Source organism: Camelus bactrianus, chromosome 14, assembly GCF_048773025.1.
Source record: "Camelus bactrianus isolate YW-2024 breed Bactrian camel chromosome 14, ASM4877302v1, whole genome shotgun sequence".
NCBI classification, from domain to species: Eukaryota; Metazoa; Chordata; class Mammalia; order Artiodactyla; family Camelidae; genus Camelus; species Camelus bactrianus.
The window spans coordinates 1956580-1982494 of NC_133552.1; the positions used below are offsets into that span (position 1 = coordinate 1956580).

General features: G+C 48.7%; 1 protein-coding gene across 1 annotated transcript in view; it reads right to left on the bottom strand.

Annotated features, from left to right (window-relative positions):
* Positions 1–12931: 12931 nt before the first annotated feature.
* The window catches only part of LOC105066271 (uncharacterized), a 137240-nt gene continuing 124256 nt past the window's right edge, over positions 12932–25915 (bottom strand). The window contains exons 7-9 of the mRNA XM_074378653.1: positions 19065–19204; positions 18788–18958; positions 12932–16630 (exon numbers count right to left, since the gene is read on the bottom strand). Of these exons, the coding sequence (XP_074234754.1) occupies positions 16620–16630; positions 18788–18958; positions 19065–19204 (322 nt within the window). The 3' untranslated portion in view covers positions 12932–16619. The remainder of the gene's footprint in view (positions 16631–18787; positions 18959–19064; positions 19205–25915) is intronic.

The following is a 25915-nucleotide window of genomic DNA, read 5'->3' on the forward strand; positions in this document are numbered from 1 at the left end:
TCTGTCAGTCTGTCAGAGCCGTTCCCTCTGTGAAAACCGTACCTCTGGAAAGAGACTCACGCCTTTCATGACTCCCATGAACAGATACTTCAGCCAAGTTAATATTTTGCTAGGCATTTGTGGGCCTCAGAGAACCTCGCTGTCACCTGGCAATGGTGTGACGTACCATTTCGGCAGCGCTCCGTTCTTCCTGGCCTCTGTCCCCCCGACTGAGCACCCCACTCTCAGTTTGATTTTCTCCCTCCCACCAAAGTCTCTAGGTCTTCCCCTGAACATGAGAAAAGCTGTTCTCTACTTTGCTCTCACCAACACCGCACTTTTGAACTTCTGAATTTGACTTTTTAAAAATTGTAGCAGAATCCCCACAACATAAAATTTGCCATATTGACCTTTTTTTTCTCTCAGTTTGGTTTTGAGCCCTAGTATTCTGGATCTCTGCTGCAGCGCGTAAGACACAGCTTTGAAATGGGCACCATTTCCTGCAGCGTGGGCTACCGCTGGAGGGGGCGCCATAAATATTTCACCAGGTAAGTAAAGAGTCCGCTGGTGTTTGGGTGCTGGGGGGAAAGGAGAATCTGGAAAACAATTCTGAACCTTGACGACGGCAATTTCTGTCTAAGATGAACTCTTGACTGCGGTAAATACAACTTGACTTTTCAGTAAAACCCGTGTCTTCATTAAGACATGCGTGTCTGACTGGTCAGTTTCAGGATCTGCCTTTCACCCCTCTCCCTGCTGATTTCAGGGGTTCAGAGCACCGACGACCATTGTCCCCCCAAGTCCTACACGTGCGGCCCAGCAAGCAGCCGTCACAGAGATCTCTGAGTGATGAGCTACAAAGCCATCTTGTCTTTCAAGAATGTCTCTCTGTCCATGGTGCATATGTGTGTCTAAGAGTTTAAACCGTTAATTTTTTCAAATATACAAATCTCTGTTTATTTTTTACTAGGCCATCCTTCCATTATTTTAAATAGACTTCATTTTTTGAATAGTTTTCGGTTTAGAGAAAAACCGAGACTCCGCTCGCTGTTGCTCTGCTACCGCCTCGGTGGGTGTGGTGCACTTGTTACAGTTAAGAAACCAATATTGATACGTTACGATGAATAAAGTCCATCATGTATTCAGATTTCCTTGGTTTTAACTTAATGTCCTTTTCTGTTCCAGGATCTCATCCAGGAAGCCACTTTACTTTGACATGTCAGACATGACTCTTCAGTTACACTTTGTGACAGCTGTACGTGCTGTGTTTACATTCGCTGTTTTTCTTAATGGGTCTAATAACCACAGTGCCCCTTGTTGAGAAGACGTTCCTCTCACCGTTGCTCTGCTTTGCCCCCCGGTCAGGATTAGTTGGCTCTATCCGTGTGGGTCTGTTTCTGGGCTCCCTGTTCTGTTCCACTGTTCTGCTTATCTGTTCTCTCACCAACACTGCGCTGTCTTGGTTACTGTAATTTTATAACAATTACTGAAATTGATAGTGCCAGTCACCTTGCTTTGCTCCCTTCAGTGGCCATGCTGAGAATTCTGCCGTCCATGAACGTAGACTCAGTTTGTTGATGTTGGCAAGGTAGCCTTCCAGGACTTTGATTTAGGATTGACGTGACTCCGTGGGTCAAACTGGGAAGACTCTTAACAGTATTGAATCTTCATATCCGTGAACATGGAATTTCTATTTGGATCGTCTTGGCTTCTTTCATAGGAGTTTTGTCGTTTTCTTCACGTAGATCTTGCACAGATTTTGTTAGATTGGGGTGGGGGGTTGCTAATATAAATGGTGCTGCTTTTACCTTCAAGTTCCAGGTGTTCAGTGCTGGTGATAAGAAAGCAGTCTATGTTTGCATACAGTCTTGTATCCTGCAACTTTGCTATAATAGCATATTGATTAACTGTTTTATCAGTTCTTTGGGATTTTCCATATTAATCTTTTACATTAACAGCTTTCTGCTCTAATTTTTATTATTTCTGTTTTATGCTTGCTCTAGGCATACAGTATTCTACTTTCTGTAATTCTCTAAGACGGAAGTGTAGATTATTGATTTTAGATCTTTCTTCTTTTTTAATATATATCCTAATGCTCTAAATTTCCCTCTAAGCGATGCACTCAGTGTATCCCACACATTCTAATAAGTTGTATTTTAAATTTCATTTAGTTCAAATTTTTAAAAAATTTCTCTTTTGAGACCTCTTTTTTCCCATGTGTTATTTCAAAATGTGTTGTCCAGCATCCAAATATTTGGGACTTTCCAACTATCCTTCTGTTACTGATTTCAAATTGAATTCCAATGCGATCAGAGGACATAGTCTGTGTGATTCCTATGCTTTTAAATTAGTTAAGGTGCATTTCCGGCTTAGAATAGGGTCTGTCTTGATGCACATTCAGTGTGACCTTGGGAAGAACGTATACTGTGCTCCTGTGCAGAATTCGATAAACGTCTGTTAGATCAAGTTGATCGCAGCGCAGTTCCCATCAGCTGTATCCTTGCTGACTTCTGCCTGCTTGACGTACCCACTGATGGAAGAGGAGCGCCGCAGTCTCCAGCTACAATCACGGACATGCCTGTTTTCCCTTGAGACGCTGTCACATTTTGCCTAAATGTGTTAGATGACGTCCTCTCCTGCTAGGTGCGTGCAAACGGAGGTGCGCTGTCTCCTTAGAGCGCTGCCCTTCACACCACCGCGCGGGGCCTCTCCGTCTCCTTGCTCCGAAGTCTGCTTTGTCTGAGAGGAGCGCAGCCTTGCCAGCTTTCTCATCAGTGTTAGTGTGATACGTACTTCTCCACCTTTTTACTTTCACTGTGTCTTTATGTTTAGAAAGGGTTTTTTGTAAACAACTTTGTAGTAGGGTTTTTAAAATCCATTCTGTCTGTAATTAGTGTGTTGAGACCACTCAGGTTGAAAATGGTTATTGCCATAGTTGGAGTCACATCTGCCAGGTTTGTCACTGTTTCCTGTTCACTGTCCTTCCTTCTCTTCTGTTTTCTGCCTTCTCTGGCTTTCATTTAGTGCTTTATATGATTCTATTTTCTCTCTGCTTAGCATATTGGCTATACTTCTTTAAAAAGGATTAGTGATTTCCATAAAGTTTGAAATATACATTTATAACTAACCTGATTTTACTTTCAAACAACACTGTAGCGCTGGGTGGGCACCGCAGGTGCCTTACAGCGGAGTGTTGCCACGTTCCCCTTCCTACCGCGCACAGACCACTGTCCTTCCTTCCGCTTCACGCTACCAGCACCTAACACATTGCTGTTATTATTACTTTGAGCAAACATTTATCTACTAGATCAATTAAGAATAAAATAAATAAAAGATACTACTTTACCTTCTTTCCTTCTTCATTTTTTAAAAAATGCAGATCCAGGCTTCTGACCCGCGACGTTTCCTTTCTCGCTAAGGAACAAGCTGCTGCACTCCTTGCGGGGCGGCCTGCTGGGGGCGCGGCCTCTCTTTTGGTTCGTTTGAGAGAGCCTTTATCTGTGTCATTTTTGAAGGTTGAGTTCTCTGGTTATAGAATTCAGGGCTGGTGGGGTTCTTCCCTTTCAACACTGTAAATATGTCATTCCATTCCCCTCTGGCCTGCGAGGTGTCTGCTGAGAGGCTGCTGTTGCACTTAGCAGTTCCCTCCACAGAGAGTTGTTCGCTTTCTCTCATGTTTTCCTCCTTGTCTTTGGGTTTCTGCAGTTTGAATATGCCGTGCGTGGGTGGGCGTCCTGGTGTTTACCCTCCTTGATATTCTGAGCTTCCTGGGTGTAGCCTTTGGTGTCTGTCATGAACTTTGGGGAGTTCTTAGCTGTTATTACTTCAGATCTTCCTTCTGCTCCTCTCTGTCCTCTCCTGTTAGTGTTCTAACTATGTGTACGTCACACTTTTTGAAAAGGTGTTCTTGGATATTATGTTCTGTGTTTTTATTCTCTTTTTCCACTTGTACTTCCGTTTGGAAATTTGTGATGACATTGCTCCAAGCTCACTGAGTCTTTCCTGGGCCACGGATGACCTACCCGGGAGCCCGTGAAAGGCGTATCTCTGCAAAGTAGTTCTGATCTCTAGCGTTTCCTTTAGATTCTAGAGTTTTCACCTCCGTGCTTACGTTACCCATCTATTCTCGCATGTTGCCCATGTTCCCACTGGAGACGTTAGCGTGTCAATCAGTTACTTTAAAATTTTCGTATAAAAACTTCAAAAGCTCTTTCATTTCTGAGTTTGGTTCCAATGCTTGGTTTGTCCTGGAGACTGTCTTTCTGCCTTTGTGCTGGCATTCTCATTTTTTTATTGAAAGCTGAGCATGGTGTGTTGAGCAGAAGCAACTGAGGTGAGCCGCCTGTGGCAGGAGGTTCCACGTTTATGTGGGTGGGACTGAGGCTGTGCTTCCTGTCTGCGGCAGCTGTGGGCGTCAGAGGCTAAGATTTCCTCTGCTGTCCATGTTTTTCTCTCCCCTATTGTCCTTGGGTTTCCCTAGAGACTCCTTCTTAAATAGAGTCTGAACTTTGTAACATTTTCACTTTGATTCTGTCTTATTGTTTCAGAGCCCCGTTAATGTGGTGTAAGCAGTGGGGGAAGGGGGCATTTTATACCATCATGATTAATTCAGCCTTTCTGTGTCCCTCAGCTGTGATTTTCACAACTGGGTCTCAGCTTTTCACCTCTCCCCTCCTTAGGTGAGATAGGAAGTTTACAGTCAACTGGAGTTGGGTGATCGCCCCACTACTATGTGAGACAAGGCTCTGGGGAGCCCTTTTCACTGGAAAGTGAGTTCTTGTTACAGAGAAAACATGGGGCATGGTTCCAAGTAGTTGGTGGGTGTTCGCCTCCTCGTGCCACAGACTGATGGGATTTTTCTCGGCTCCTACTGTGAGAACCGGCTGGGTTCCTCCACTTAAAATCCATGGGAGGATGGAGGCCACACCAGGACGCAGCCCCAGGACTCCTCACTACCAGCGGGTCCAAGCGCAGCCTCCCGCAGCTCACTGGAGCGCCATGGGAGTGAGTGTGCCTGCGTGCTTGTGCCTGCTGCGGCGTCTGCTCCGGGCAGACTGGTCTTGGCTGTGTTTCCCTGAATTTGCCTGTATCTCCAGATTTCAGGCTGGCAGTTAGCCCGGAAACCTCGACTCTGATGGGTTCAAGAAAGTCTTTGATTTTCGGTTTGTTCAGATTGTCTCTTGTTGTGAGGATGAGAGTGAAGACTTTCAAGCACTTTACGTGTTGGAGCTGACACTAGACATGCTCTGCACCTTTTTTAATGTATTTTTCAAAAACACTGTTATCAAGGTTAACATCTGGTTATGAGATTAAAATTGTGTGGTTAGGAAAATAGTTCTTAAAGTATAAGGCTGAAAGATCAATCCTGAAATCTTTACACACCTGAACAAGTGTTCTGTGGATAAAGATCCCTTTAGCAGTTGTGGGGGTGGGGGTGTCATAAATCCGGCTTCTTGTGGGTAACTTTGCTGTTCAGCAGACGAATACACAACTAAGATGGAAATATATTATCTGAACAAACCATTTTCCTATTAATTGAGTTAACTGAGATTCACTTTTTTCTTATAAAGATATTTATCTTCTGAGGAACAGAACTTGGATGAGTAATGCACTTGCAATGAGCTCAAAGTTTAAGAGAAACCAAAAAATTTAGTAATCAAAATAAATGCTGTTTTAATGCAGTATCTTAATAGAAATTAATAAAAAAATTTTAAATGAACCAAATATTAAAATGTATATAAATAAAAACAGACACAGTGCTATGCAGAGTCGTACTGGAGCCTAAGACAAAAGAGGAAAATCTTGACTGTTGACATTTTTGCTTCTTAAATTTTGTGCCCTACATAAACTTCTCACTGTTGACTCAGCCCTGGTGGGGAACGTTCAGTCATCATACACTGGAGAAAACACATTTAAGTGTGTGCACGAGAGAGGGGAAACTGAGGTATGCAGGGCCCAGGATGGCTTTCTTCTGCGCATAGTTTAATATGGTTTTCCTACAACCAAGTGGGAACCTTTTGTTGATACCTTTTTTTTTTTTAATAAAAAGCCATGATTTCACTCCGTAGGTCTGTACAACTTGATAGTAATATTGATACGTTGTCAGCGTTTATGTGTTTGCCCCTGTCTACACACACTACGCACTCACACACACACAGGCAATGTCACAGCAGTGACCGGAGCTGGAAAACAGGCACCTCCGCCCCAGCAGGCTTTGCCTGGGCTGACTTCCCTCTGAAGCTGCCGGTCAACCCGTGGTCTCACATCCTCTTCCCTTCAGGGCCCCTTCCTGCCGCTGTCCCAACCTTAAAACATCCGTTCTTTTTCCATCCAGAACACTTTGGCCATCTCCTTGACTGCTGTCTCCTTCATCGCTGAAGAGCCTTGGGCCTTTGTGTTCAAACTGGTTTTCTTTATGCGAGGAATGCTGTCTTTCTGGTGTCTTCTCCTCTCTCTCTATATATATATGCCTTTATGTTGTATACATCGGGTAAGCGATTCAAATATACATTAAATTAAACACATGAACTATATAATGATATAATATATAAATAATATATATACATTTGTTGTACTGGATTGGGGGAGGGTTTCTGTATCATCAATAACATGGTCCCCCTTTCATTTTGGTCTCATCACAGACGATGCCCTACAGCTGGGCATGAGAGCGGCTCCCCAGTGAGTCGTGGCAGTGAGAAGGGGGCAGCTGGTCTCCTGCAGACTCAGTCGTGGCCAGAAGCACACTGTGCACATCTGACTGAGCGCCGAGCGCACCCAGTAGCCTTGGGCGGCACAGTTGTTGAGAATAAGACAGCTACAAAGAACAGTCTCTCCTAAGTGCGCCCAGATGACCACCAGGACAACCTCGGCTTAGGATTTTTAGCGTTTTTTAGAACTTCCATCAACATAATTTCAGGGGCTGTAGTATCTGAATTATACAGGTAGACAGAGTACACGGAGTACTTCTAAACTCACACGTTCAGTCATAGATAAAAACGCAACTTAAAAAACATGTACATGTATGACTGGGACATGGTGCTGTACACGAGAAACTGATGCATCGTACGTGACTGTACTTCAATAACAATGATAAGGAACACACTTGAGTGTAAGTCACGAGTTCTGAATCAGACGGTTAAGTCAGCACCTGAAACCCAGAGAGTGCAGGCTGCTTTCCGTAATCAGACCTGCTGACTTCGCCCACTCTCTGGACCAAACGTCCTTTTGTCTCCTTCTGTTGCGTTTTGTTCATGTCCTGTAAACTGTGTGTGCCCTGGTTTTCTATTTTCAAGAAATGCTTCTCTCAAGTACACTTTTGCCACTACGAAAAACCAACATGGACTTTAGTCTTGCATGAATGTCATGTTGTTTAAACACACACGAACCACGGAACATGTAAACCAAGTCCATCGCCATTGTGTACAAATGCAGGGAACAAAGACATAAATGTCGAGTGTGAAATCTCACTGTTGTTTGCTGTGTGTTTGTTGGTCAAAGCCTCTGTTAAGCACGTGACTCTCAGGACTCGCTCCACAAGCTCCAAAAATCACTTAAAGATGAAGACCCCGAGGGGAGCAAAGAGAGGTGGGGCATGAGGCCCGCAACACGAGGGATAGAGGCAAGAAGGGCTTTTTCACTCCATAAATTACCGTCTTGCTGTACGTTCATCACCAGGAATTCAGGCGGAGAATGTCCGTGGGGGGGTGACGGGGGCTCTGGCAGCAGTGTCAGCAGCCCCCGAGCCTCTGATGATGGCCCCAGACTCGGAGCAGAAGCCAGGGACATTCTTCCCATAGCTGAGCCGCCGCGCTCCGGCGCAGACACGGCTCACCGGCGCCCTGGCCTCGCTGCTTTGGAAGCAGAATGTTGGCAGAGAGACAAGCCCATCACGACGTCGCTGTCAGTTTCTTGTCTTTTACCTGATTGGTTGCAGGTGTGGCTTTGAAAAAAATGCCTCGGAGTCCTTGTCACCCCACCTGCCGCCCTTCACACTCAGCCTCACTCTGGGGAGTTGCTGGGCCCACCTGGCTGCTGTGACCTTCCTTAGCCCCGCTGACCGGTGCTCACTTTGTAAAGAGGTTTCCAGGGGATTCTGATGCTAATATAAGGGAAGAATGAATATCTCAGGTAACTGTGTGAAACAGGAGATTAAACTGTAACACTGTTATGGAAATACAAGAAATGTCAAATATAGACAAACACAAGACAAAGTTCCATTCAGAACAGATCTGGGCTGGGAAATATAACTTTCATATCTTTAACAATCATATCTTTAACAGTTAAAAAATGAAGGCTGTAACAACTAGATGTTTTCTTAAGTGAAGGAAAATCTAAGACTAATTTTTAAAAACGTTAATAGTAGATAACCTGAAAAGCTGCTTTTAAGACTATTGTGTTACTGACGAAATATATTTCAGAGCATAGCATTTTAATATTCTTGCATAAGATCTGACAAACAAACAAGGAGTTTTTTGTTATTGTTACACAATTAAACCTGTACAAGCAAGGCGGTGTGAGCGCGTCTCACTGCACTGCTTCACCGGGAGTAACATCTGCAGGGTTGTGTTCATGTTCACTCTGACCATTGATCTACCAAAAGGGAGAGAGAAGTATTTTGGAAGAACGGGACGGCAGTCCATGTGAGTCTGTGGATAGGAAGAGGTGTATAAAGTAGGGTAATTCTCCACCTGAATACAGGCACACCTCATGTTTAACTATTGCACTTCACAAATGACGGTGTGTTTTTTTTTTCCCACAAATTGAAGGTTTGTGGAAACCCTGCATTGGGCAAGTCAATTGGCACCATTTTTCCAACCGTATTTGCTCACTTTGTGTCTCTGTGTCACATTTTGTTAATTCTCGCAATATTTGAGACTTTTTCATTACTATTACATTTGTCATAATGATCTGTTATCAGCGATCTTTGATGTTACTACTATGACTGGCTGAAGGCTCAGAAAATGGTTAGCAATTTTTAGCAATAAATTATTTTTAATTAAAGTACATACATTGTTGTTTTAGACATAATCTTATTGCACACTTAATAGATTACAGTAGAGTGTAAACGTAACTTTCACATGCACAGGAAACTAAAAAGTTACGGTGCTGCACTTTATTGCAACGCTCACTTTGTTGCTGTGGTCCAGAACCAAACCCACAAGACCTCTGAGGTTTGCCCGTGTAAGAAGGTAGTGGACAGCATCTAAAGGTTAAAAATCAAGAAACAGCTATCTGTCCACACCTTTATTTGGGAATGTTGTGGTAAATTACATCAGAAACAGCTGAAAGATATGAAAGAGTCGAACACAAATTGGGAGGATGGGCAGAGGACCATTTTTCTCAGACAGTTGGGGTTTTAATCCCGCCATCATCCTCACCGCCATCACCCTCACCACCACCATCCTCACCACCCTCACCACCATCACCACCCTCACCACCACCACCACCACCACTGTCCTCACGGCCGTCACCACACTCACCAGCATCATTCTTGTCACCACCTGAAGGTGCCGGGGGCCATGTGTGTGGCTTTATGATAAACACCATGTATATACTATCTTGTCTCATTATGCAAAAGCAAGCAAACCTCTACATACAATTATTTCCTTATTATAAAACCAAACCCCTAAATTTGGTGCATAAGGCCAAACAAGCTATTTGACTTTGACCCACTTTAAGTTTTATTTAAGCTGGTGCAAGGTAGACTGTTTCTTTTCCATTTTGGTGGAAGCATAGAGATCGAATATTGGTTTTTCAGTACAGGACTTAAAAATTATTTTTAATTGTTGCTTTTTTAACCAAACTGTGTATCTAGATGTTGACTATCAATTAGCTTTGATAAATGGGAGAACGTACACATATTTTATACACACACACACACACGTCTATATGTTTACATAGATAAGTGTAATTATTACATTACTATATACGTGATACATACATGATATACATAAATATTAGATATGATTATCTAAAAAAGCTAATTGATAACAATACACACAAAATACAATTATATAAAACTATATACGTATTAAGGCACATATACACACATGTACAAACATATGTGAATGTCCATGTGTTAACCATCTATAAACATGTGTGCATGTCCATGTACACCGAGGATGCCTGCGCGGCTCTGTGACACAGTGAGGTGCACATGTCATCTGTCTCGTCTCCTGTGTGTCCCCCGGAAGGCACGGTAAGGGCAGAAACCCCACTTGTCTGTCTGTAACACTTTCTCTCAGGGTTCAGCGGACGCCTCACGAAACAGGTACATCCAGTAACTGCCGTAACCGCCGGCCTGCTGTCCCTCTCGGCTGCTGGCTTCGACGTCGTGTAAGGAGGTGCTGAGAAGTTCCGGAGCATCAAAACCGCAAATTTAACTCAGAAACGAAGCTCGGTGTGAGCTTGTCCCCACAGAACCCCCGTCATTGGTTTCTCACGTTACAGACAGCTGTGTTTCCGTCCTTGAGTCGTGAGAAACCAGCGCTGTCCTCGAATGTCACTTCAGTGTCGCTTTTCTCAGAAATGGCTCCAGCAAGTCCACGTGGATTCAAGGTGAGCTTCACTGGGGCCGATCATGTACCAAAAAACCCCGCATTATAGGTTTTCCATTTTTCATCCTTTTGAAAGGCTTAATATTATTGCTGTAAATGTGACTGTACAAAGCTATAAATTCCTCACTTAATCACTTTTGAATCTCTCTGACATGCGACCAGGAGTTGGAAATACATAAATGTTAACTTTTATGCTTTTTCCCGTGTTCCCATACCCTGCTATTCTATTATAAACTGTCCTCTGTTACCTAATCAAAGGAAAACGGGTAAGAAAAGCTCACTGCAGTCCAAGGCGCATTCCTTCTTGCATGAACGTAACCAGCTTCCACAGGATGGAGGCCGCCTGACGAAGGCGGCGGGACCGAGCGGGGGAAGGCGCTCCCCGCCCCCGCGCGGCTCCTCGCGCCGGGTCCGCGTGGGCGGCCGCTGCCCCGGGAGCTCCTCTCGCGACTCCCGTGCGCTCCGCGCCGCGTGTTTCGGAGTTTCACACTCGGACTCGCCCTCAGGGCCCTCTGTCCCGGCGACGGAGCGCGGGCGGCTCTCGGCCGCCCTCCCCGCGGTCAGGCGCCGCCGGTCGTCACGCTGACAGCGCGGGTCTCCAGTACTTCGTTCTGGCTCTTGCAAGGCGGGGAGGGGTCCGGTTTTACAGCTTAAGACGTCTCTCCAGCCCCCCTTCGACTAGCGGGAGATCCTGGGCAGCGACTCGCCCCTCTTCTCGGCCGCTTTCCGGCAGCCGGACGGCGTCCCCCGCGGCCCCGCGGAGCTTTCTCCCGCGCTCGGCGGCCCACGGCGCGCTGCGGCCGGAGAGCCACCCGTCCACGTGCCCCGTGTCGTCGCCTGCGGAGCGCGCACGGCGTCCAGACCGAGTGCGAGCGCGTGCCTCCACGTCCGCCGGGCTCCGAGGCCGCGGCCGTCCCGGGGCACAGGCAGGGAGCACGGGGGAGGCCGCAGCGCCCTGCGCGCCGGAGCGGGAGGCCGCGCCCCAGACCGGACCGCGCGCGGCTCGGGGGCAGAGGCCGGCCTGGCAGAGCTCCCGGGGGCCGGGCTGCAATAATCTGGCCAACAAAATAACGGAGAGCTGGATTACAGCCTGCAGAACACAGTAAGCACCCCGAGCCCGGCACACTGGCGAAGCGAAGCCTGGGACGAGCAGCGAACGCAGAGGGGGCGGCGCTCGGCTACCGACTTCGGGCCGATGAGCGTGGACCCCGTGCGGGGAGTACGAAGTCGGCGTTAGGACGCCAGGCCGCCCCTGCTGCCGGCAAGGGTCACCGGCTCGTGCAGAGTCTCAAAGCATCCCCCCCGAGGGAACACGGCATCTGTATAGCGGGGGAGCTAAGGCACCCCCTTACCAAGTGATCGAGGTGGCCCCGGTAACAGGACCTCCTGGCGTCGCCTGCCTCAGCAGGTTGCCCTGACGAAAGCCCGTCACCTCTGGGATCTCCTCAAAAAACAGGCAGCTTCAGTAAAATAATGAAAAAAACACAGGGCAAACCAGCTGGGGGGACACCCTGCAAAACAGCTGACCAGCGCGCCTTGAGCGCCAGGGTCCTGAAAGGCAGGGAAGAGCTCAGGAACAAAGGAGGCTGGCACGTGCACTCAGCGCGCGTCCCTGCGCCAGCGCCTGGGCCAGGAGCACGGACGCCGGTGGGAAAGCGTCGGCGCTGAGCTCCCGCGTTGGCAGCTGTGCTTGGGCTGCGCCAGGTGTCAACACCGCGGGGCGCGGGTGGAGGCGTGTGCGACTCTTCTGCAAGCCTGCATTTATTTTAAACAGAAAGTTAAAACATCTGTGAGGGCCAAGGTATCATTTCCCTTGGGAATGTATCTAGCAACATCAATAAAATCGCTTACTTCTAATTATAGTACCAATAATTCTATGAAATTTTGAGGCAAATTCTCCGAAGTTACCCCCTGAGGACATGTCCTTTTTCAAAGCTAAATACGGTTACTCTGTACCAGCAGTATTTTAATTTTTTTTTTTTTTTTTTGGTTGGGTAGCTTGAACTCGGGGTCACAGAATGATCCGAAGGGAAGCGAACCCCTCTGCCGTCACGAAAGAGAATGGGCTCAGAGACACCCAGGAGGAGCCTGCAAACCTCTGGGAAAGCTGCCAGGAGAGCAACGAGGGGCAGGGTGGAGGAAGCCGGGCTTTACTCATCATTCTGTTCCTCAGACCCTCGCCTCAGTCTTCCTAATCTGCTCCAGGAATGGAAAAACACGTGATTTCTCTTCAGAATAAGCACAGTGGGAGGGCCAGGCGGTCAGGGAGAACCTCAGCACCCCGGAGCCAAGGACAACACTGGTGACTGTCACAGACGCAGCGGGACCGTGCACAGAACGTGGAGCCCGGCCTGGACACTGACATGCTGCAGGGACACTGACGGCCAAACGATGCAAAACTTCAACATAATTTTTAATCAGAATTAAACACTTAAAAACATTTTTTATTTAGCTGACTCCACCATCTCGTCCCAACAGTCACAGAACTTACGGTTTCAATACCGTGAAAACTTTTTTAAAAGAATCTTTGAGGCTCTGCTCGGCACATGGAAGATGGTTAGTGTACGATTCGTTGTAATTTAATTAGAGTAATGGCGTTTCTGAAATGAAACTTATTTTGCTTTTTATTGGATGAAAATGCACAGGATTTCCAGTAACAGTGAGGCAGACGTGTGCGTGGCTCCTGAAGTGCACGTTCTGGCAATGACACTTGGACCACGTCCCGCTCATTCTGGCTTGAAAGGAGCCGAGTCACCTCATTGGAGAGGAGTTGTCACCACACCATGCCACGCCAGGTAACCCTCGTTTCTGCTGTAGACTCATAACAGGAAAATTAACGCAAAGATGTCTTACCAAGAACGTCTTATAAAGACATTTAAGATCATTGTCTTATTTTTATATAGTGAAATCTCAGAACAAAATAATATTTCTTTATAAAATCTGAGCTGCTTAAAGAGCTAGGAATCATAAACTCAACATCATGTCAGTCTTGTGCGTCCAACGGACCACAGGGCCTGCTGGGGAGGGTCCGCTCCTCCCCCTCCCCCGCCCCCGCCCCTGTGTGTGGGGAGACAGGAGTCTGAGGCCCCTCTCTCATCTCCTCCTGGAATCTGGCGTGTGTTCTTCCTAGAGTTCAAATGCAAGGATCCTTAAACTTCTGGGTCACAAACCCCTTAAAGTATGATGAAAGCTTTGACTGTGAGAGAAAAGAGTCTGTACACAGATCACACCCAGCATCACTCCCCACGTCGGGTGTGCCCTCGAGCTAGTGACACCCCTGCCCCCCCGTGGACTTTGACACCTTCTGACAAAGCACACGTGCTCCTCCTGGCACTGCCTCTCAGCACCGCTCTGGCCGAGGCCAGGGAGGAGCAGGCGAACAGGCAGGTTCTGGAACCTCCTTGTTTGGCAGAGCATTTACTTTATGGTTCTTTTTTTTTTTTTTCAGTCATCAGTGCACAATGTCTCTAACAAAGCTTTCTGGATTATTGCTAGTCAGTTCAAAGGGTCCGACGTCGCCAAGTCAGACTGCCCCGTTCCAGCGACTCCCCCAAAGTTAGCTCAGGCGCAGGAAGTCAGGTCTGCCCTCGGGAGAGACGCCTGCCCCCCGCAAAGCACGCTGACGGCCTCCTGCCCGAGCGCAGTCCTCTCGCCACGGCTGTCCGGCCGGCCTAGCCCTCCGCCCGTCGTGCAAACGAGGAACCCTTGTACCACCTGAGGCCAGGTCCCCTCAGGACAGGGAGCCCCAGACAGCGACCTTGGACACACCGACAAGAGAGGCAAGTGGGGGCACTGCTCTTGGCAGAGTTTAACGCATCACCTGTGAGCAGAGGGGCACAAACAGATTCCAGTTGGGCAGCTTAGGAGAAATAAAGGGAGGAAACGTAGGTGGGTTCAAACTCTCTTTACGTGGATCTCCTGTGGAAACGTCCACAACATTCTAATCACTGTCTGCAAGGCCAGCTTGTATCCTGGTGTCCGTCACAGACCCCCGTGCGGCCTCCTTGGTTCTCAGGTGAGAGAAATGGAGTTTAATGTGAGCACACGGGCTGGCTGCGTCTGCCCAGGACTTTCATTTACTTCTGTTCACTATCACTCAGTTAAATCTTAACACCCATTTTGTACAAAACGCTGCAGACTTACGAACAGAAAGAATTCAGAGATGTCTGGGGCAGCGCCCATTCTCAACACAATTTCGAAGCCCGACTGAGAACGCATGAGGGTGGTGGCTGCTGTAGGATAAAAGCCAGCACGTACGTTAGCCTGTAAAGCGGTGACTGGACTGTTGTGGACGCTCGCTGCAAGTTTTGTGTAAATATTTTCTGCATAAAATGATTTTTACAGCATTTATCTTTGGTATCCGGAGAGGGTAAAAGTGAGACTGGTTCTGTGGCTCAGAAAATGTCTTTGTGACTTTTTCCAGTGACAACTGAGGCTTTAGGACGAAAGACAGGACTTAAGTGACTCTCAGGCACACGGGATCCGGGCCCGTGGACCACCAGTGAGCTGCCAGGCCAGGTCCTGCTCTGGGGGAGATGGGTGAGAATTTCTTGTGAAAATCAATTATGGGGGGTTGACAGGGAATATAAGTGGGAAAGACTTATAAGACTGCACCACGTTTTAAAAAAAAGTCATCTCCCCTTTGCCTACATGTTAATTCTTTATTAGACGAATGCATCTGCTTGGTCACAGTTTACAGAGCCTTTTCCCCTTAAGACAAAGAATTCTGCAACTTAAAAAAAAAAAAACTGGCTCTGGGGAAGACAGAGTCAAAACAACAATGTATTCCTTTTTTCCCCTTCAAATGTTATGAAAACTACTCTCTCTAGATTGATAGCCAACACTTCACGCTTTAATCCTTCTGGACTCTGATTTGTGCCAAGTCAGAAACCTTTAAACACATTTGTTAGCGGTGGCCTGGGCGGGCTGGCTTTGAACTGCTGCCCCACACCCGGGGCTGTAATTTCTGCCGACCTGAAGCTCACACGGGCTTGCGGAGCGCCGCCGAGCGCCTGGCGCTGGTCCTGAGGAGCCGTAAATAAGCCCTGAGCAGAGCGCTCCGGTTCTCGTCCGCCTTCGAGACCTAATACAAAGGCGTTTCAGAAGTGAGCCCATTACTGCCTGAAACAATGCGGGCCTGCGGTAGGTCTGCTTGAGACAAGACTTTACAGCTCTGTCATAAAACATATCTGAGTGAAAACACATGGTTTCTTGATCATTAAGATTTTTCCAATTGAATGGGCCAAACTTCACAATACAACTGCATTTAGTTTTTGCTTTGATACCTGTAATTAATGGCGGGGTAATCCCAGAGGCATGAATTTTAACAGAAGATTAACCATTTCCTAAAATCCTGTGCATGTTCCCTGACATACACGAATAAGCCTCTTTTCTTGATTTAGCCCCAGATAGAACACGCCCAGGCGTATGGGCTCAAATCCATTCAGTCTGTCCCCAGCGGCTGCTGTCCCCTGATGTCAAGGCCGGTTTCCCGTCCCACGTCCCATCCCTTCTTGATGGTCATGACAATGTTTTCTCTAAAAAAACCAGCGCCGACTGCCCCGGACAGGAGCCGGATGAAGTGCCAGTCAAAGAGACTGCAATTCGGGAAGGCATTTACCAGAACGATTTCCTGAAGTTCCCTATTTTAACCCATTACAGGGACATTGGAGGGTTGCTGGCAGTGGGGCGCACACCTACATTTCAGGGCCAGGTTAACGGCCGGAGTTCACTTTGGTGAAAGAGAACACAATGCACGGGGCAGCTATTCGTCCCTCTCCTGAGTGGTTTTCCTACTGATTTTTTTAAAAAAATAACCACAGGCCAGGATGGACCATGTGGACATTCTTCCTCCACACACAGAGGGGCCGAAACATCCCCGCTGCGCAGCTACTCACAGCCCAGCTCCTCCCCAGCCGGACACAGGATCATGGACGTGGGACAGCGACACTGCACGATGCACAAGACAGATGCTGCGAGGTGGGGATGGGCGGGCGTGGTCCACGACGTCCTCCCCGGCCAGGGTCCCCGCGGCATTGCCCTCGTGCCCACCTCTGCCCACACCCCTGCTTCGGAGTTTCAGATTCAGGGAAGTGCTGAGAAGAAACCGAAAGATGGAGTCATTCCACGAGTCCCTTAAACAAAGTGGTTTTAATGTTCCTTGGCTTCTTCCAGCTTCTTAAGTTACACTCAGCCCCGTGTGCTTCTCTGGCCGTGGGTGGCCTGGTCACCACCAGCAGCCCCACACACATGCCGCCCGGACAAAGAGCTGCTCTGGGCCAGATCTCGGCCGCAGCTGAGGGAGGCGGGGCGCGGCCCCTGCCCCAGCACAGACGGGAGAGTGGGTGTTTCAGGGCATAAACACCTTCCTGAGCTGGAACTCAGTTTCCAGCATACTCGCCTGTCACCTGCGAAACCAACGCAAAGAGTGTGCCAGCGTCCCACACGCGGCGCGTGCGCACACACACAGCCAGGAGCGGGGCGGCCAGCGGCTCCCCACACCAGCTCAGCCACTGGAGGGAGGAGGGCCGTCAGGCCGCTACGACCGACCGTCAGTAAACAGACCTGATTTTGGATTCCAGCAGATTATTTTAAGTTGTGTGTATCCGGGCTGAGCACATAAATCATGAATTCCCAAATAACACTGAGCTGGTGCGATGGAAACGCCAAGAGGCACTGACCTGTGCTGACTTCGTGTTACCCGGCGGCAGCGCTCTGAGTGCCTTGCTAAGTCCACACACCAGCCCCGCGAGGTGGGTGGGACGCCGAGGCACACACGGGGAGCTGACCTTGGACTTGACAGAAGTCAGATTCACACCCCAAACTCAGATCACACCTATAACGTCCACTGCAGAGCTTTTGGAGAAGAATAACCGCTCTGAACACATTTGCCACCAGTAATGTGACTAAAGTTGCAGGAGAATGAATTGTTCCAGCTACGTTCCAACCACTTTGGTCAATATTTTGGTCACCATTTATGTGAAGAAACAGAGTATTCAACCGGTCTCAATTAGATAAAAATGAAGGTGGGACATGTCTTCTGAAGTACCATCCCCCCACTTACCAGCTTCCTAATTTTGAGATTGTGCCTCTGAAACTGTGAACCTCGAGGCCAGTCCAAGACTAGAGCACTTGAAGCCAAGAGGACTTAGAGAAAGGAGAGCAAAGGGCCTTACTGACTCAAGCTGGCCGGGCAGTGAACCGATACTTTTTAAAACAATTTTAAGTAGATGTACTCAGATACTTTTCATCTCTCTAAGCCAAATTGGGCAGCAGAAGTTGTTCAATATTCGTGTCAGTAAATTGTATTGATTACATGTGAATCAGAGGAACAGACACCCCCAGCGGCGTTTTCAGCCGTCAGAGAAGCGCGTTACACGTAACAGGTAGACACTAAACACCCGTCAGACACCCACGGTATCGTCTGCTGCAAGCATCAGAGGCTGGGGGTAGGACGGGGCAGGGTTGGATTTCTCGTTACAGTCCTGTCCCTGGAAGGTTCCCTCCGCCTCCTCAAGTTTCCATTTGCTCAGCTCTGAAAGGGTGACTGCGTGGATCATGAGATGATGCATTTAAAGCAGCAAGCGGTGTCTGGCGTTTAGTCAACACCCAGTAAGTGGTGGCTGTAAACGGTCCTCATGTCCTTGGGGGGAAGGGGCCTTCCCACGAGCAGAAGACGGCAATGCCGGCCCTTTTGGGCTACGTTGGCAACACTTGTCTATTGGGAGTGGAGCATCTCCGCCGTCTTCTGTTCTGTCTGGGGGGCTGGCCGTGGGGGGAGCATGTGCCCCTGAGCCCCAGCAGACGGGGGCGTGGTGTGAAGGCTGCCACCCCGGCAGCAGAGAGGCCGAGGGGCCGGAGAGTCCACACGCCCCGTCACATCACTGTCTTCCTCCACCATCTGCCGGGCAGGCAGCTCTGGACTGAGGCTGAGAGGGAGGGGACGGAATGGTTTAGAAACAGGGATGTGACAGAAAACCCAGCAGTGTCCAGGGAGGATGCGCGAGGAGGCAGAGCCGGAAGGAGGCTCTGTGAGCCAAGTCCCTCTGCCTGGCCGCTCTGCCTCCTGTCTTCCCAGCTGTCCGTCCACCTCTCAGAGTCGGAGTGAGCAGCGCTCTTACTGCCAGTTCCCAGTGAGGAGTCCATGCTGCCGGCCCCGCCACGGAAGGGACATTCCCAGCCATAAGCAACTATCCCTTTAAATAGTCAGCAGTCTTACTTTTAGTTCTTGAGATAAGTTATCAGATACTTACTGCGTTGCCGGTGGCAAGGGGAAACAGATTTTGTTGGAAATACAAAGCTGGATGAGGCATTGCCCTGCTGATCCAGGAGCTGGTGGGTATTGCTGCAGAAGTGGGGAGCCTTCCAAAGCCAGCCCAAGGTGGTCGGACGGGCATCCGGGAAGAGGGCGCCGTCTGCTCTGTCTGAAATGAAGGGAAAGTGGAGAGTGCGGGGCCCAGCGTTGGTCATTTTCTCTCTCCTTGCTTGTTTTGTTTTGTTTCAGTTTAGCGTGGAGGCATTATAACATACTTGGTGGGCTCATCAGAAGGAGGCTCAGAGACGGCAGAGAGGAGAGAGTGTCTTCCAACCCAGCTTGTCCAAGGGGACACGTGGCCGTGTGCTCCTCCTGTGTGCAGGGACCGTGGGGCACTGCCCACCACAAACGGGTCCTGAAAAGAAATCAGAACCTCTGTGCACTATTCCTTTGCCTGATTAAAGCTGCCATTTATTTGACAGATGCCCCAAAGGACCGGACACGGTGTGGCCTCGGGGAGGTGGCCAAGGGCACGGAGGCCTTGGCCCAGGAGCTCCTCTGCAAGCAGGGGGGACGCACAGCCCCGGAAGGAGGTTTGCTGTCAAGCGTGAAACCAGAGCTGGGAGCTTTCTCGGTTTCTGAAATTAGTCTAGGTTAATACGTGAAAATATCCGGACCCAGAGCTGACTTTTTATTCTCCTAATAGTTTCAACCACTGTGTGTATTACTCCAGAGTTTCTTAGAATAAATGATTTTACAAGTGGGGAAGTTTAGCCTTAGACTTTGTGCTTGTCCAAAGCACTGCACAGTGGACGCAGGGATAGAATGAGCGGTTTCTTGTGCGGAACGTCACCGGCCCGTCCCCCTGCTCTGCTAAATCGTGAAAGCGAAGCAAAGGGCCATCCCGTCGGAGATGCACAAGGTGCATGTCTGACCCCCCGCGTCCCAGCGAAGCTGGCTGTGGCCCACGTCCCTGCACAATAGTGCTCACCCAGGCTAAGAGCGAGCCCTCTTGAAGACACGCTGCTACTTCCCGGAGAAATCCATCTTGTGCTGTGACAGTTGCGTTTCCATTACAAAAACTACAGCTCAAGGTATGGAAATGGCCAATGAGCCGGGGCAACGATGTTGTGTGGGCTCCTGGTAACAGTGCCATCCATCTTGGTGTCACTTGGACCCGAGCGCCCCCGGCAGGTCAGCGGCTGCGTCCAGGGAGGGCTGACCGAGCTATCTGCGGGCGTCCCTGATGAGATGGGCAGCAGCATGGTAAGGGGCGTCACCCCCGGTGACCCTCCACCGTAGATAACCCCTCCTCCTCGGCCCTGTCGTGGGGGCCCTCTCTCCACCGCCCCCTGGGTCCCTGCCAACTCGGAGCAGGGCCCCACCTGCCAGCGCGGGACTGTCATTGGCGGGTCGCCAGGGTGAGGGGCAGACTGGCCCCAAGGACTTCTTGTCAGGTCTCGGTCACAGGGGTCTAAACAGGAAAGGGGTTTATACTCTCTGTTCCCTGTCAGTCCTTGGAATTTTTCATCAGTTTTTCAGGCATCCTGAATCCATTCTGGAATTCGAGAGACTTAATCACAATGCCACGTAAAGGAGTTACTGCGGATGCCGACGTGACCCCCTAAATAATCCTTGACATTTTCGAGAAATACCTTCCTTTGAAGGAGCGGTGCCCACGAGGACCCCGCTGACCTACATATTTTTGGTTCTCTAAGACTCCAAGCCTGCTCTTGGCAGCCCACCAGGAATCTGGGGTAGGAACATCCTGAGCTGGATACCTCCGCATAACACACTTCACCTGACAACGCAGGCAGTCCCCTTTCGCTACCAGCCTCACGCGGCGGGGCACACGCGCCGCCCCGAGTCAGGCCCCCGCCGGGCCCGGGGAGCGCACGTGCTCTTTGTGAAGCAGGCTTTTAATGAGGGAAAATGAGACTGTTTCTCGTTTCCTTTCATATAGAAAATATACTTTTTCTTTCAACTAAATGCCCGCAAATTTGTATGAGAGACACACACCCCAGCAGGAAGGCTCGCCAGCGCAGCCTTGTGCTGTTCAGGTTCTGTCTGTAACTGTGGACCGTTCTTGTAAAAGATCAGGGAACTTTCTTTTTTTTTTTTTTTTTTTTTACTTTTAATGTAAATGTAGCTGCAAAGGAGAACCGTGGTGTTTTAACTAGGTCAGCAGTTTAAAGACTGTCCCCCTTTCGTGTCCCAAGCATGGAAAGCTCCTCTGTATTACAGCCTCAACGCACAGAAAACCCTTAGTCCCGGTGGGGACACCGCTCGCGCCGCCGGCCGCGCGGCACGGACGCGGCGGGAGGTCCACGAGGCCCGGAGTCCGACGGGCAGGGCCGGGGCGGGGTGGGGGGGCGGCCGGTGGGGCCCGCGGGGCTGCACCCCCTCCGCGCGCCCTGGCCCCAGGGTGAGAGGGGCGCGTCAGCCCCGGCCCCAGTGCCTGTGCCCACTCATTCACTCATTCATTCAGTCGTTCACGGAGCTCGGGAACCCGACGTGGGGGCCCGACCCCGGCACCGCTTCAAGCGTGGGTCGGAAACCCCAGCCTGGCCACTTACAAAGCAGGAGGCCGGGCAGGCCCCTGGCTTCCCGTCCCCGCGCCGCTCAGTCCCGGCCTCACAGGGAAGGGGGCCTGCGGGCCGCGCGTGGCCGGAGATGCTGGACGGGAGAGCGGCTGTCCCCGCAGAGAGGCAACAGCGCCCGCGCGGGCCTGTGTCCCCTGCGGTGCTTCCAGCTGCGCTCAGAGGTTTCACGTCCTGGCCCTCTGAGCCCCGTGCTCGCTGTGTGAGGTGATGTTTACTCTCTCGTCTGGTCAAGAACTGAGAAAACTGAAGCCAAAGGACGATCACAGACCAGCGGACTGTCCCCCCGACCAGTGTCCCCCAGCCCAGGTCGTGATCCTGGACGACCCTACCCGTGAGGTCCGTCTGGTAGGGACCATGTAATGACAAACGTCCATTAGCATCAGCAGCCGCCAGCTCACAGCCTTGAGGTCGTTTTTTTTCCCAGTAGGAGACAATTATCTGAAGGTTCCCCGAACTGCCTGGAAAAGTACTTTGATACAAACCCACTGACTCCAGAATTCCCAACAGCAGCAACGAATTCCTTAGGGTAAACACTGACCTTTTCCTTATATCCATCAAAAGGTCCAGGGGCCTAAAAGCAGAAGCGGATTTAGTCTGCAATAGTTCACACTGTATGATTTCACCAGCTTTGCCCTTGGAAGAAAAAAGCTGGGTGGGGACGAGAGGCCCCGGGAAGAGGGGGCTCCTGAGGTCGGAGCGAAAGACTGAGCCTCTGGGCCTCAAGGAAGGTCCCAGGACCACTGACTGTGAGTGCGCTGCCCAGAGCTGGGGGTTGGGGGGGGCACAGAACAGGCCAGGCCCCCACCCCAGGCAAAGACCCAGCGGGGTCTGCTACATCGAATTTACACTTAGATTCTTAAAAGCAAAGTTTCTGCCCCTTCTGGCTGTTGATAAACCTACGCTTTCCTCTTGCCTGAGGCTGATCCCTCCAGGATAGCACCAGGAGAGGCGTGAATTCCCCATTTTTTTAAATCTTAACGAGGTGCTAAATATGCAGTTTAATTATAAGCACTTAAACTCCTGTGATGTCAGCGGCCTCGCCTCTGAGGGACACCAGGGGCAGGGCCACAGGACCTGGAGTGGTGCTCATGCCCCAGGAAGGTGCGACTCAGCACACAGGCACGTGGAAGCGGCGGGCAAGCCTTTTAGGTAATGTCTAGGAATAGCTGGCTTCAACTCGAGATTCTGTGGGCAGAGCAGAGTGAGGGATGGAAGTTTCTGGAAAGGTAAGGAGTCAAGTTCAGTAGACACAACACAGGTTGTGGCTGGGGGTTCAGAATTCTCTCCTGGTATTTTAAACCAGGTCCACGGAAAAGTCCAGCTGACAGACTGGTTATTAATGGGTTCACTACGTTCCAAACTACATATGGAAAACTTTTTTGTAAGAGCTGAACCAAGTATGTATTATTTCATTTTCATTTTACAGAGAGAGGTTTTTTAAAAAATCGTTTTTCTGTATTCCAAAACTGAACATGTTTGCTGCAGAAAAACAAGCACTCATAAATGATTAGTTTATAGATATTTATAATTGATACTTGTATTTTAATGTTAAAATATAAAGAGCATTTTTATTTTACAATCATCTTTACTGTTATAATTGTTCATTAATAAGTCAATTTATGAAGACTGTAACATGCTTTATTTTTTAAAATTCTTAATGTAGGGCCTTCGGGTTAATCACAAATTGTTTCTGTACATTACACAAGGCTCTTAATAGTATATTTAAGTCACAGAGGTCTTAAAGCATAAATTCCTAGAAAGAAAATTGCTATGTCCAGAAGTGTGCCAGTTTTTAATGTTCTGAAAATACCAGCTACACATTACAAAGTAGCTTTCCACAAAGTTCACAGTGAGCGATGATTAATGAGAAATGTTATGAGTAAGTGCCCACCTTCCCTTGTACCTTGGTAACTCTTTAAATTATTTCACTTTGGCACTGCAAATTAGCTAGGAAAAGCTGATGTTTTTAAAAATTTTGAAACAGTTTAGTCTTATTCTCCGAATTCATTTCCTTTGGTCTGTTTTGTACTGGGTATCCAGCGTTTTCCAAATTATTGCTAAGGGCTCTTTATATACCAAATAATTAAGCCTTCGGCATGTTTATTATTATTTCATTATTTGATTTTGAATTTTGTTATGAAAAACTTAGATGCACAGACATTTAAAATATGCATAAAATAACATATATAAACGTTTTCCTGGGAGTTTTGCCCTTGGTAGCATGCTTACAAAGATCTTCCCAACTCCAAGAATGTACAAGTAATTTCTTGTACTTTTCCACAAGAAAAATCCATAATTTTATTCAGGAAGAGACAGCAGCCTTAACTTTTAAAAGTTTTGGATAAACAGTTGCCTTAATATCATTTATTAAATACTGTGTGTTTTCCCCGCCGATTAGCTAACCCCTGTGATACACTAAATCCCCACATACAGTGTTTTTAGCACATTTATTCTCCCAGACGAACTCCGAAATCAGCCAGTTATTTTAAACACCTTTGGGATTTTGAATAGAATTTTGTCTAGCGTACAGATTATTTGATGGAGGATTTACAGTTTGTTTTGTAGCCAAGTGTTACGTCTCTGAGTGGGTGTCTCACGCTCAGTGTTTCTGTTCATGATGAAATGACTTTTTTAATCCAACCATAAGCTTTTTGTCAAACGCACTGCTCGTCGCCAGAGCAAACTTGATCTGGGCCCCAGTTTATGACTATTCATCTCTAGTAAAACTAATGATATATTATGCTACTGAATTTGTAACTAAGACGATTCTGATTTTTTTTTCTAGTTTTGATTGATTTAATTGCTTTTTTAATCCAAATAGATCATTGCATCCTCAAAAAATATTTACCAATTTGCCCCCACATTTCCTTTTTTTGTTTTATTAACCAGGACAGTAAGAAACCCTTCTTAAATTCCAAACTCTAAAGTTTGACCATTTAGCGTGAGTGTGACATTTTAAGGATTTTTTAAAATCAAATTAGGCAAGTATATTTTCTCCTTCCTTGCTTACCAAGTGATTAATCAGATTCTCCCCACAATTTCCTTAAGTATCTTTAGGGATTTTGATAGATTCTAAAAACTTCACTACAACATCTCTTCTCCACTTTGCACTTTTAGAAATAGAGTCCCCAAGTTTCAGCTGGGCACACAGCTACCACAAATACCCAAGCTGGCCATTTCTCAGCTTCCCTTGCAATCAGAGCACCTGGTCGGTTTCAGGGCAGCGGGCTGTGGGCAGAGCCGGAGCACTGGCGTTTGGCTCACTTCCTCAGGGCAGCTTTCTGTGTGGATTTTCCTCTGTCTCCCATGTTAGGATGTAACGGCACTGGGAACAAGAGCCGGGAGCTACTGGAACTCCACCTTGCACCTCCCTGGCTGAAAGCCAGGGTTATCGCAGGGATCAGAGCAGCTCACGCTGTGAGACCGCTGTCTTCCTCTAGACTGCCTTGGAAAGGCCATGCCATGTGCACTTTTATACAGAAGCTCATCTTTATGTTTACGCATGACATGAGCCTGTGTAAGTCATTTGTTGTGTATCCGCACACACACGTGAGTGATCGTGCTTCAGCGTCTTTTCCTCACGGGGGCTTAGTCTGCACCCTGCGCAGCACACGCATCAGCTAATACAGTCACCGAGGAGAGGGGCCCCGAGGTGGGTGTAAGGCCTTTAACTCTGACGCTAGACGCGGCTGGCTGCGATTTAACTTGGAGCTGTTCTGTGTGCTTCCATCGACAGGCTGGTCTGCACTTCAGAGAAGCAGGGTGGCACGGGAACGTGGGCTTTCAAGCCAGACTTTCAGATCTGAACCCTGTTTCTGTTTCCTGGTGGCTCCAAACCTGAAGATATTCACCATCTCTGTCCTTCAGTTACATCATCTGTGACACTGAGGAGGTCACTGAGCATTTGCCAGCAGCTGGTGTGAGGCTGGGAGAGGTAAGAGGCCATCGTGGCCCGTGTGGAGACCAGCGGGGGGGGGGGCCTGGGAGACACAGGGCCTCCTGTCTGTCCTGTCTGGTCTCGGGGACTCACAGGGCAGAGACCCCAGGAGGGCCTCTGTGCTTCAGGTTCTCCTTGAGTGGGGACAGGTGGCCCGCCTGGTGGAGATGGGGGGCCTCAAACACATCTCTTGTCTCCCGCACAACTCGGGGCCATGCATTTTCTTGTGGCTGATGTGAAACCTCCACCCTCTTTTCCCCTCTGCCTGGAGAGACACTCCAGGTCCAAACAGCAGTGAGAGTTTCTGGTTCCCCACCTTCCCCTGAGCAGAGTTTGAATGCAGGGAAAGAGGTGGTACCTGAATCCAGAATTCTTATCTTAGGGTCAACAGCCAGTGATCTCAGGCTTTTCTCTGGCCTTTAGGTCCTTCCTTCCTTCCTCTTTCTTTTTTTCTTTCCTTCCTTCCTTCCTTCCTTCTTTCTTTCTCTCTCTCTCTCTTCCTTCCTTCCTTTTTCCCCTCTTTCTTCCTTTCCGTCTTTGAGAGAGACTTCAAGTCCAAAATTCTCTTTCGAGGAACCCCTAACCC